Below are 12,708 nucleotides of genomic sequence, written 5' to 3'. Positions count from 1 at the left end.
AGGAAAGGAAAGGCACAGTATCTATCACACTTTCTCCGAGAAGTGTGTGTTTGGTCGGTACAATATCGCTCCTGTCGCGGCGTTCCTTACCGCGCGTTCAAGTGTGATTATAGGGACGCATCTCAGCCAATCAGAACGCCGCAGTAGCGGGACACACTTTGTCCACGGCAGCATGAGCCATTAAAGGCCTGCCTTGAAAAGCATTTACGAGGTTCATGTGGGACGCAGCCTAGCAAGGCCCTCTCACTGCCCTTGTGGTATGGGGCAGATCTTTGAAGACGAAGAAGAAAAAGAAAATGCATCCCTAGCAAAAAAGACCAATAGGGTGCGTTATTGGTTTTATAAGAATCGGTATTGGTTCTGTAGGTATTCTATGTGTTTTATCTGCATTTCTATGAGACTTACTCAGAAACTCATAAATCTTATAGACTGGTACATATTTGTCCTATAGGCAATAGTATTGGTTTTATAGGTTTATCGGTGGGTTGTATAAGAAAAGATCAGACCAGTGCAGAAGCCCATACATCTTATAGGCTGATACATGCTTGTCTTGTAGACTACTACATATTGGTTCATGTGTCTGATACATCAGTATGCCTTTGTTTATGGGTCTTGCATGCAGGATCAGTACGTTGGAGATTTTAGGTCTTTGTCATTGTTTCCTTTTCCATCTCGGACACATTCCCAAAGCTCACGCATTCATCCCGTTTATTGAGTGTTGCCGTAACGTACAATATTAGCCGCAATAACAATTGAGAACGCTGCGCGCGGTCTCAACAAACTACGTACGGTTGGAGCCGCAAGACGCGCGGCGCTGTTGCTACTGGATCACTGAATGGAGATGGGAAAGCACGCGGATATAGCACGGCTCTGTCGGGGCCCAGCTCAGTCACAATCACCTACATGTGCAGAGCAGGACGGTGAAATGGATTGAGGCGCGCGTCCAAGCAACTGCAACGCTGCAACCGCCGCCGAAGCGAGAGGAGTCGACATCGCGCACGCGACGAGTACGGCTCGAGCTGCCGACGCGGTAGCAATCTCTTTCTCTATGGCGGTAGCGCGATGCCGGCGGCGCTTCGCAGCGGATAGGTAGGTTTCCTTTCTCTCACTCCCACTCCCGCGCAAGCGTTCCCGTGCTGGCCTCTCTCATCCTCCTTTCCACCTCTCCTCTGGGCGCGCATGCGCAGCTCCGTAGAGGCATTGGCGCTGGCGCGATCGCTGATCGGGCGGCAGTTTGGTCGGTGCCCTGTGTTTATGTTTTCGCCGATTTTCGGGGTGCTTCTCGAGGATATCAACGTTCCAGCGCACGTTCAGCTTTTGATCAGGTGCGTGTGCATCACTTGCAACTTCGGGCTGACGTTTATACTTTGTCAGTGTATGATGTGGCTTTGCGTTGCAGAATGCCGTTGCCTGCACGCCAACAAAGGAATTTGAATCGCGCGGTGTGATATAACGCAGCGTCGGGTTTTAAAGTTGTCGGCACGATTTCTTAAAAGTATTGATGAAACTTTTTAGCGTTAATCTGTTTTCGAATATCGTGCGCACTGTGTTTAAGTGGCAGAGCCTGTGGTGAGGCGCAAGGCGGAATGTTGGTTCAGCAGCTACCTCGGCGTTCAGTAATGGCGGCGCCTCTCCTAACTGCCTCCGCATGAATACGCGCGCAATCGCGGTTGCCGGTATATGTGTGGACCGATTTTTTGAAGTCATGGTGGTGTCGCGTTCTTGAGATCGCTTATTTTTCAAGCTGTAACGCAATTTTTTATTTCTTTCAGGTGCCTTAGCATTCGAGAGACTATATCATCGGGCCGAAATCCGCAATCTTGGAATCGAGGGCTACCTGGATGCAGTCAATGTTTGGATTATGTGCCAGTATGCGTTGCCGCTGTCATTGTGGATTAAAATGTGTATACATGCACCTGCTGCGTAACTCATCCCTAGAAAATGGAACATAGCTGCCCTCTCCTTTCAGGTGTCCGGAGAGGTAAAACACCCGCAGCTACTCGATGAGACCAATATTCCATAGGGCCTACAAAACCAATAGGAAGCCTACTGGTTTTGTAGGTCTATCAGATTATTGACAGCTATGGGTGTACTAGCATTACAGACCTATCAGTTTATCAGATGCCATAGGACTGATAAAACCATAGCCTATACGACCAGTAAACAATTGACCTATAAAACCAATACTCCAGTAGACCTGTAAAACCAATCGGCTAGGATACCCATAAGACCAATACTCTGGCAGACCTATAAAACCAATATCAATAATCTGATAGGCTATTAGTTTTCTATCGGATTTTTTTGCTAGGGATGGGCCTGCTACTGGCTCTGTAGCTGAGTCAACTCCGCTGCCTCATGCGGACAGAAGAGAAAATAGAGATTGGAGCGGATGCAAAACATTTATTTCGTCGCTCAAGCAGGTCTAAGGAGAGACGTACTAGATGGCCGCTAGTCCATGGCTGCCGGCGACCTCATTAGCCCGCTCGACGGCCCGTAGTTGAATCTTCGGGTCCGAGCTGACCAGCACGGCATCCCACTGCTCAGGAGAAGGGGGCTGTATTAATCCACCGCAGGTGGATCATTTGAGCAGTTCGAGAATGTGATCGTATGTCGCTCTTTCACCGCATTTACTGCAGTTTGGGTTGTGCTGGCCTGGGGACATCAGGGTAGTGGTGGTGGTGGTTAAAACATTTATTGAATGTTTGATCAAATTTGACCAAAATTGGTGTCCAACCTAATTTGCGTATGGCGAATTCAGTGGTTACCTCCAAACTTAGGTGGGCCATTCCAAAATGTTAGCCCTCTCGACCCCCGAAGTTTAACCTCGTCCGAATTTGACCAAAATTGGTTTGATTTGTGGGGTTTAACTTCCAAAGCGACTCCGGCTATGAGAGATGCCGTAGTGGAGGACTCCGGAAATTTCAACCACCTCGGGTTCTTCAACCTGCACTCACATCGCAACGCACATGGGCGCCTTGCATTTCGCCTCCACCGAAATGCGGCCGCCGAGGCCGGGATTCGATCCCTCAACCTTGGGAACAGTAGTCGAGCGCCGTAACCACTGCTCCACTCCACCGGGATTGACCAAATTTGGTGTCCAGCCTAAATTGCGCATGACAAATTCAGTGGTGACCTCCAAACCTAGCTGGGTCATTCCTAAAATTTAGTCCTCTGGGCACCCTAAGTTTGACCTCGTCCGAATTTGACCAAAGTTGGTGCACGACCTTTTTGAGTATGAGAAATTCAGTTGTGACCTCCAAATTTAAGAGGGCCACCCCTGAAATTCGGCCCTCTGAATCCCAAAAATTTGACCTGGTCCGAATCTGACCGAAATTAGTGTCTATAACCTAATTTGAGTATGGCCAATTCTCTGGTGACTTCCATTTTAGGTGGGCCGCCTCCTTAAACATTTGGCGAGTTAACGGGCATCATGTCCATTTTCATTCCAGAGAGACAAAGGTTTGGGTACAGGCCACCTAAATTTGGAGGTCACCATTGAACTGGCCATACTCAAATTAGGCTACTAATTGGTCGAATTCGGACGAGGTCAAATTTACGTTTTTATTGTGCAGTTTGGATAAAAAAAGGCCTACGTGGTCCTTCCTTCGTGGCTTGTTGATAAAAAGTACTGCCATGCTACTCTATGCTGAGGAATGATTTTGGGAGAAACAGTGCCAGTAAAGACCAGTGTCTTAAGTGCAAAACACTGTATCTACAAAAATACTGTTCTGTCCCAAATGCACGTTCCCTATGAAGCTTTTTGGCGTGAGGCAGCTAACCATAATTATTTTCATACCTGGCAGTGATAGAGCTTAAATCCAGGTGAGGCTGCTGGCAGTGTGGTTCAGGTGTGAGGTGTTGCCTGCATAATAATATCGACTCAGATTGGCACGTGCCGTCATGTTCCCTATGGTTTGTTTCGAACATTTCTCACGTCTTCGTACTGACGTTTAACCATCTGGCCAAATTGCTTGCTATTTCCCTATGTAGACCATCACGCAATGCTTCCGCATGAACCTTGGCATTAATATGGAACCGAGCGCTCCTTAACTAGGTGTAATATCAACATACCATTGTTTTTTTAGGGAAGCAAGCACAAATCTAAACAGCGCGTTGGCACGCGACATTGAGAAAAATGTTCAAAGAAATAGATGCAATGTCCTAGAAAAGTTCTTCAACATGCGCATTAAAAGTCGTTTTTAGTAATCACTAAGTATTTATGATCACCACGAAGTTCCTTTCGTATAAATGTACGACCCGCTCGTGCACATCGCATGTGCAACTGAATGAATCTAGCATGAAGTAGCAAACGGAAAGATTTTATCTAATTACTCTTAATAGTCAATAACAAATCCAGATTCGCTTCATCAGAAAGTTTATGAGAGTTTCCAGCCATACAATTGCATGCCTCATCGACTTTCATGCGCTCGTCCTGGCAAGTTCAGAGTGCTCCCGGGGACTTCATGGCCTCTTATATACGTTTACTTTTTCTCTGCGTAGCGTGATTTTAATTCGTACAGCTTTCCGCAGCAGCGCACGCTCAGCTTTTTCCTTTTTCTCTTTTTTTTTTCATGCGCGCCAGTCTGAAACAGCGCCCTCATTACTCCTCTATGATTGAATTACGTCGACCTGTCCGAAATCTAGCTGTCCCATTTCCGGATAGCTTCGTTGCTTCCTCGTAGAAGCCCATTTGCTCACTTTCATAGTTGCTCGTTTTTCATTCTTTTTATTCTGCTAGATCTGTGGTAATCGCAATCACTGTTTACCGAGCCGCTCAGGCATGGCGCACGCGACCTTTCGATGACGAGACTGCAGCGATCTCCCCCCCTGCGACTGGCCCTCCTCGTCTCGCTGAACGTCTCACCAAACTTGATGCAGGCAAAATAAAGAGTACATCCGCTAAGTGAGGACGCTCCAGGTGTTCTGGACGCTTACAAACACGTCCACTTCTTGTGGAGTTCGTGTCCTGCAACGGTTGCAGGTGTCTTGCTTCTCCTCTGTCGGTTTGTACAACGTACCTTGGTTCTGATGTTGGCTGTGCTACCACGCCATGTGATGCAGCTCCAGCGAGGATGAGCTCCGCTGTGCCTGGTGGTAAGCGCTCTCGGCTCCGTACCTTGTGCCGGGTGTCATACGATCGTTTTGCACAAGCTCTGTAGGCTTCATTATTTTGTCTGAATTCGCTGTCGTCCCACTTCGGGGCTAGCAGCTTCGAGGTGGTTGGTACTGTGGTGTTTAGACGACGACCCATTAAAAGTTCTCCTGGTGAAAACCCTTCCACGCTGGGTGTGGCCCTGTAGGCAAGCAGCACTTCGTGTATGTTGGAAGACTTCCTCAAAAGCTGCTTTGCTGTCTGCACAGCCCTCTCAGCCATACCGTTTCTCTGCGGGTAGTAAGAGCTTGAGGTTGTGTGTGAGGCTCCCCAGTAATGCACTAGTTCTTTGAACTCTATGGAAGTGAACTGCGGCCCGTTGTCTGTGCGTATTGTCCGTGGAACACCGTACCGTGCAAACATTGGCTCCAAGACTAGGACTATGTTTTTTGTAGCTGTCCTCGGCAGCTGTTCTAGCTCGAAAAATCGGGAGTAGTAGTCTACTACTACAACATACTCTTTCCCCTCCAGCGTGAAGAGATCCATGCCGACTGTGTCCCAAGGGTGTGCTGGCAATGGTGTTAGAAGCAGGGGTTCTGTTTCTGGCTTTCTGTGCTCTCTGCAAGTTGGACACTTTTCCACGTAGTCTTCAATGTGCTTGCCTATGCCTGGCCTTCATATGCATTCTCTTGCCCTCGCTCGGCACCTCGTTGTGCCAAAGTGGCCTACATGGAGTTTTTCCAGAACCTCTACTCTGATGTCTGGCGGGATGATTATTCTGTCGCCTTTGAATAGCAGACCATCAACGAGCGAAATCTCACTATAGCCACCTCGACATACATTTTCAGGTCAGGTGACAACCCGTGCACAGTTGGCCAAGATGTAGTGCAGAAGGTAGCCACCCTGGAAAGTGTTTCGTCTGACTGGATGCTTGCCCTGATTCTGTCCAGCATTTGGTTTGAAGCAGGGAGCTGTTCAAGTGCTAATTCTTCAAACTCGTGCACTGCACTCTCGAGAGTTCTTTGTCTGCTGGTTTCCCAGATGGCTTCCGGGACAGAAGGTCAGCTGTGTACAGCTTTTTGCCGGGAGTGTGGGACATGCTGTAGTCGTACTCCAAAAGGCGCATCCTGAAACGTTGAAGGCGAGGACTCAGCTCGTCAAGTCGTTTAGTTGTCAGCAGCGGTATTAAAGGCTTGTGGTCCGTTTCCACGTGAAAGGTTGATCCCAGCAGGTATTTGCGGAAATATTCGCAAGCCCATGTGATTGCCAGTGCCTCCTTTTCGATTTGGGCATATCTTTCTGTATCCGCAAGGGAGCGTGATGCATATGCCGCAAGTAGGAGCTTTTCATGCGACTGCTGTAGATGTACAGCCCCAAGACCGTATGAGGAAGCATCCACAGACACTGTGTGAGGCGAATGAGCATCGTAGTGAGTGAGAATCGACGTCCTGCTTAAAGCTTGTTTGAGTTTGTCAAAACTCTGCTGCTGAACTGGGCCCCAGTGCCAGTCGGCGTCTTGGTGGAGCAAGTCTCTGAGAGGCTTCGGAAAGTCTGCTAGCTCTGGAAGAAATTTCGCTAGGTGGTTTGCAGAGCCCAAAAAAGACCTGACTTCTGACACATCACATGGTGGGTCGAGCTGGACTGTGGCCCTGACCTTTTCCGGCACCAGCAGTAGGTTGGTGTCGTGTTCCTCAGTTGTCTTCCCTGAGACAATGATGTCATCTTGTAGACAACTCACACCATCTAGTCCTTCTAGCACACGGAGCATTTCTCGTTGGTAGAACTCTGGCGCTGTGGAGATTCCGAAGGGAAGCCTCAGGAACTGGAACCTGCCAACTGGTGTAATGAAGATTGTGTATTCGTGAGAGTCCTTGGACAGTGCCGCCTGCCAGTACCCTGGTAGTGCATCTAGGCAGCTGAAAACTGTTGCACCTGCTAATTTTGCAAGACACTCGTCCACCGTAGGCATGAGCACACGTTCGCGTATTATTTGTTGGTTGAGTTGACCATAGTCCACACAGATGCGCAGCTCATTGTTCTTTTTTCGTGCGACAACCATTGGAAAACACCACTCGGTTGCTCGCTCGATCTTCTGGATGACTCCCAAGTCTTCCATCCTTCCTAGTTCTTTCTTCACAAGTGGAAGCAGTGGAAGAGGCACGCGCCTAGGATAACTGACTGCATATGGCTCAGCTTCCTTTTTGACTTTGATGCGGTACTCAGTCTTCATGACTCCAAGCCCAGGCGTTATCTTTCGGTATGACGCCAAGAAGTATGGGGACATCAGTTGATTCTGCGAGGGTTTCGTCTAGCTCAAGAGGGTGCTGTAGAATCCCAAGTGATTCTATAGCTGGTCGACTGAGCAGCGGTTCTTTTAATCCGTTGATGATGAAGACTGGTTCTTGGACTTCAGTGTTGCGCCAGGTGACTGTTGCATCGATGTAGCCAACAGTGGGTATCGCTGTCTGGCCTGGGCCTATCAACAGCTGTTGCGTTGACTTGATGGGTCTCATGACGGTTCTGTCGTACCGGTCGTGTGCGATTGCAGTCACATCCGTGCCGGTGTCGACCTTGAAGGTAAAAGGCAAGTTGTTCACGGTAGCAGTAATCCTCCATGGCGTGTTAACTCCCACTTTGATTTCGCCTAGATATAGCTCTCCGAGATCTTTTGGTCGTTGTCGGATACTCTAGGTCTCGTCCTTCGGCTTAGACATGCAGACGCAGGCGTAGTGGCCTTTTTCCCCGCACTGGTTGCACGTCTTGTCTACCACGGGACACTGTGTCTTTGTGTTGTCACGCACACCACCACACCACTTGCAGCGTTCGTCTCCCCTCTTGTGTGTATGTTGAGGGCGCGACTTGAAAGGCAACTTCGTTTCATAGGAAGTTTCGATCTTTTACTACCTCTGATAAAACCATTTGGAAAAGTGTATTTGATATAGCATGTCCAACTCCAAGCTACACCTAGCTGGCAAAACGAATAGCGCACTTCCCCACGGCACTAACAAGCCACTTCCTGGTTTCAGTGGCAGCATGGAGGAAGGAAACAACTTAGGAGAGGCCCTTGCCATTCTCAATGCATTGGAGAAAGTGTGGCGGAAGTGACGTCAAAATTTAGGGTTAGCCAAGTCGGGCCATTAGCAACGGCGACGCTGTTGCTATGAAAACTCAGGCCACTAGCAACAGGACACCATAGCAACAGCGAACAGGAGGAGAGACGTAGCAGCGTCCGGTCATGTCCGGTCGCGGCGCGGCCGCGCCGGCTTCAAAAAAAAAAAAAAAAAAAAATGACGTCAGGGCCTCTCCTAAGCTTTCCTAAGTGGCAGTAAACGGCAGCAACCATCCTAGCGCAGAAGCTCTTACACGTCAGATATTATGCTAGTTGGAATATATTTTATTACATTCACGAACATGCAGCTAAATGAAATTCGCTTCGTTCCGGCGATTTTTGACGTCTGTCTGGCCGCGAACTTCTCCCATGTCGAGAGCTGGCTGTTCGATGGTGAGAATTTCCTTGTGTTGAAGTTTCTCGCTCTCTGAATTGCGGGCAGCTGTGGTTGCTTTTTATAGTGAGTTCTGCGTCAAGCTGCAGCCTCTCAGGCGATTTCCACTGGTCGATCGGAGCTGGGCGCCCGAGCCGATCTAAAGCGCTACAGAGCGAATCAGCCTTGGTCGACCAGCGGAACGTGTAGAGCGCGCGGCGGAAGTAAAGCTGAGCCGGTTTCGAAAGTTGTAGGTTGTAGCCGCATCCCAGCGCCAAAATGTTTGCGGTTGATAAATAGGCAGGAGTGCGGCCCTCAACAACTTGCTTTCTCATTTTTTTTTTTTAACGCTGCAGACGTTTTTCGATAGACGCACTTCGACATATTCGCGCAAAAAACGATGACATCCAGCGTCCTCTGCCAATGTCGCTGAAACGGTCAAAAACAGCCAAAAAAATTCAGCAGCATCCGGAAGTGACTCCGCCAGCGACTAGGACTTCCGGCGAGATCCGACTTCGGTCGGCGGATCGAGCTGGAGCGTCCCGAGTTGCCCCAAACCACGGTGTAAGAATATTTAGGTGGGGACACAACACGGGCGATGCACTGGACGCAAGTTTCCAGATAAGGTACCAGCCACGCTCTTCCGAACCGGGCCGCTGATCGCAGCGTCGATGTGGCGGTGAATCTTCGCTGCAAGAAAAAAAAACATACATCGACAACGCCGTTGCGATAGCAACCCGCTGATATCGCGCGGCGCGTTTCTCCTGCGTGAGACGTTTGCGTGGCCCCAACTGTTTTCCCGTCGTCGCCAGAAGCATCACCGTAGCACTTTATTCTTAAGCCGTGCCCACTGCATCAGTGCAGAAGCGAGGTCCAGAATACTTTATTGGCTTCTCAATACTATTGACGTAATTTATTCCTAACAACGAAGTGAAGAAAAGGTTGAAGTTGCACTATATGTCGAAATATGGTGTAGTCATTACTCAACCACTGAGTCATCGTTATTCAATTGAAGGCGCCGGGGAAGCAGTTTTGTCACTTTGGATAGCGTAAATAGAGCAAGCAAAGCGAATCCTGCGTTCGGTTGGGCGAATGGGAGAAAAATATAAAAATTTACAGGGTATTCTTAACCACTTCATGAAGGAAATGCAACAGCGCCCCGTACCGCTTCTCTATCGCATACATCACTAAATCACTAACTTGCAAACTGAGTGGAAGAACGGAATAAGCAAGCGAGGAAAAGTACGGACGAGTTATGTGTACGAAAACCGGAACAAATGCCGCCGTGATTTAAGACTTTTTTGCCTCAAGCAAGCTCAACTGTCTTCAATATTTGCCCGAATCCCGACTGCACGAACGCCTGCACGATGTATCTGTCTGTTTATGTTCATCAACTGACTTATATGCGGCTTTGGCGCACCACATCACATTACTGTTCGCCAATCTCTAACGTAGATTCAAGAAAGCTGTTAACCGTAAGTTTACCTGTATTGTTTTGTATTGAATAAATTATACTTGGTGTTCTTTTTCCATTGTGAAATTCTCTTCCCCTCTGTACTGTACCCTACACCCTGAGGATAAAATAAGGGAAAGGAAAAAAGAAGCGGGTATAGAGGAACTGAGAGGGGGGGGGGGGGGATTCAGTAGGAGCTAGCAGAATCTAGTTAGAGGAGCTCTAATGAAGGGAAGGAATAAAGTAAGGAGCAAACTAAGGATGAGCGGGCACACTGATGGGCGAATAAAAGATGCAAAGTCAAAGAACTAAAGCAACGACCGATGGTTAATGCTTGTTGTCAAAGTGCCGCCGCTTATGCGTGCAGCAGGTTCAAATTCCGCGCGAAAATTCATTCGCCTTCTGCGCTTTTATTTAAGCATTCACGAAGCCACAGATTCATAAAACTGCGCTAAATAATGTGCCTAGACAAAAGCAACGCGGCAAAAATATTTCTCTCTCATAATCGGTCACAGTTTACGAGAAAATGGCTCTCAAAAAGCGTGTATTCACCATAGAAAAGCATTGCCTCCCACTACGTCACAGGCCGCTGAGCGAACTGCCATCTCGTATGACTTAGACTAACTAGGGGACTTTATCTGGAACCAGCGCGGTACGCTGTGTCCCCACCTATATATCTTGCACCGTGCCCCAAACGGCCAGCGGAATACGCGAAACCTATCTTGGTCGACCAGTGGAAATCGAAATCGTCGTCCCGGAGCAAGAAAACGTGCTCCGTAGCGACCTGTGGAAATCGCCAGTTTTACGTCTCGCAAGCCGACCACGAGCCTGTCCCGAATCAGTTCGTCTTTGAGAGTTCCGTAATAGCATCTCTCGGCCATTTTGAACAGTTCAGTTGCAAATGCGTCGACGTTTTCATGCTGCTCTTGTTTCCGAGAGTTAAGTCGCGCTATCTCATAGATGACATTCTTTCGAGGTAGGAAATGCTTTTCAAAAGCAGAGCACGTCCTCCCCTTTTTCGCCTATGGCGTAGAGCAATGTGTTGATTTGCGTCGTCTTGTCCTGTCCTGTCCTGTCAGACCGGAGATGAGTCGGTAGCGTTCCCACCTGCGGTGCCATCGTGTCCAATTTTCGGGCTTGCTAAAATCGAGCTTTGTCGGCAGTTCCACGGCGAGCGGGTTGAACGTCATTCTCGGAGTGCGAGCCGTTCGCGCCGCGAGTGTCTGGCATGACGCTGCGGCCGCTTACGTTGGGCTCGCTGTCCTTCTGGGTGTCATGCTGCGTTGGTTATCCCGCCGCTGGCACCATATGGTAGACGTAGCTGGTATAACAAGAAAAACTGTTTATTTATACATCAGTATGGCCATGTATGGCGCTCCAAGCAGAGGCAAAACACCTGAACTTGCAGAGAGCCAGATGCTCAGCCGCCCAAAGTACAGTGGTACAGCCAGTACAGCACTGTACCCAAAGTATGGCCCAAAGAAGGAAGGCTGGCGCGCTTTTCAGACAACGAGCATTTGCGCTTTGCGAGCCCTAGGCACCCTAGGCTGTCTTTCATGCGTCGGTCTGCTGCATATGCGGGCCATCATCCCGGTAAATGCAAACTCGGTGATATGCGGATTCAGTTCGTGGATTATAGCCTTAAATTCAAGGGCGCAGCCCTCGGTGCAGTCCTACTTGCAGCCTTCTGACTGCGGTGAGTCGTACATACATGCCCGCGAACTCGTAAAGCATTTGTCGTCTTTCTGCCATCGCCTTCCTTGCAGCTTCTTTAACAAGTTTTTGCATGGCAGCGCAAGCATGCGTTAGCCTCAATTATTGACGCGGCGTAATCGCGCGACAGTCTCCGGGCGAAGGCGTGAGAAGACGAGGAGACTGCGTAATGGCGTCCACGATCTCGTTTCATTGCGCTTGGAACAACTTCCATACCAGGTCATCCTCCAGTATCTCTCGATCGGCCCTTCGTCCAGTTTCCCTGACGCCAACAATCTGCAAGTTTTACGAAAACATTCTCGCCACTCACTTATCGTGGTGGTTGGAATCCTATGATTGTTATCCAGAATCCCAAATTGGCTTCCGCCCGCAAATAGGAACGGAGGACGGTCTTGCTACTTTGGCTGCTGACATGCTTCACCACTCTCCGCACAGTCATCTTGTTAGAACTGTGATCGCTACAGATATAACAAAGGCATATGATAACATCCTTCACTCAGCCATTCTTGCCTCCCTACAAACTCTTGGTCTTCCTCACAGGTTTCTCCTCGCCATTCACGCCTTTCTAACAAATAGAACATTCAGTGTGCGTGTCCATGGAAAGCTTTTTGGTCACTTCCCCTCAAACAGAGGAGTGCCCCAGGGCTCCGTTCTCGCCCCTACATTATTTAATGTGGCCTTCATTCCACTTGTTCGAGCCCTAGAGGCCATCCCTTCTATACGCGTGCTTGCGTATGCCGATGATATAACCTTATGGTGCTGTCACCCAGATACGTCTGTCCATCAGGCGGCCCTCCAGCATGCGCTGGATGTATTGACATTTCGCCTCCCTCCTTTCGGCCTAACTCTTTCGCATACAGAATTCTGTTTCATTCGAATTGGAAATAAAGCTGGCTTACGGAAAGCTCCCACTATAAATTTTATGATAGATAATACCCCAATTCCTCAGGTACAAACCGTTCGCATTC

At 48.9% G+C, this 12,708-nt stretch overlaps 1 protein-coding gene across 1 annotated transcript in view; it reads right to left on the bottom strand.

Annotated features, from left to right (window-relative positions):
- The window catches only part of LOC146170985 (uncharacterized), a 30,890-nt gene extending 30,673 nt beyond the window's left edge, over positions 1-217 (bottom strand). Inside the window, exon 1 of the mRNA XM_084586620.1 lies at positions 209-217. Coding sequence (XP_084442746.1) covers positions 209-217 — 9 coding nt within the window. The remainder of the gene's footprint in view (positions 1-208) is intronic.
- Positions 218-12,708: the final 12,491 nt, after the last annotated feature.

The sequence above is a fragment of the Amblyomma maculatum genome, unplaced genomic scaffold, assembly GCF_055883805.1.
Source record: "Amblyomma maculatum isolate TAMU_Amacu unplaced genomic scaffold, ASM5588380v1 scaffold_24, whole genome shotgun sequence".
NCBI lineage: Eukaryota > Metazoa > Arthropoda > Arachnida > Ixodida > Ixodidae > Amblyomma > Amblyomma maculatum.
This window is presented reverse-complemented; position numbering and strand designations above follow the sequence as displayed.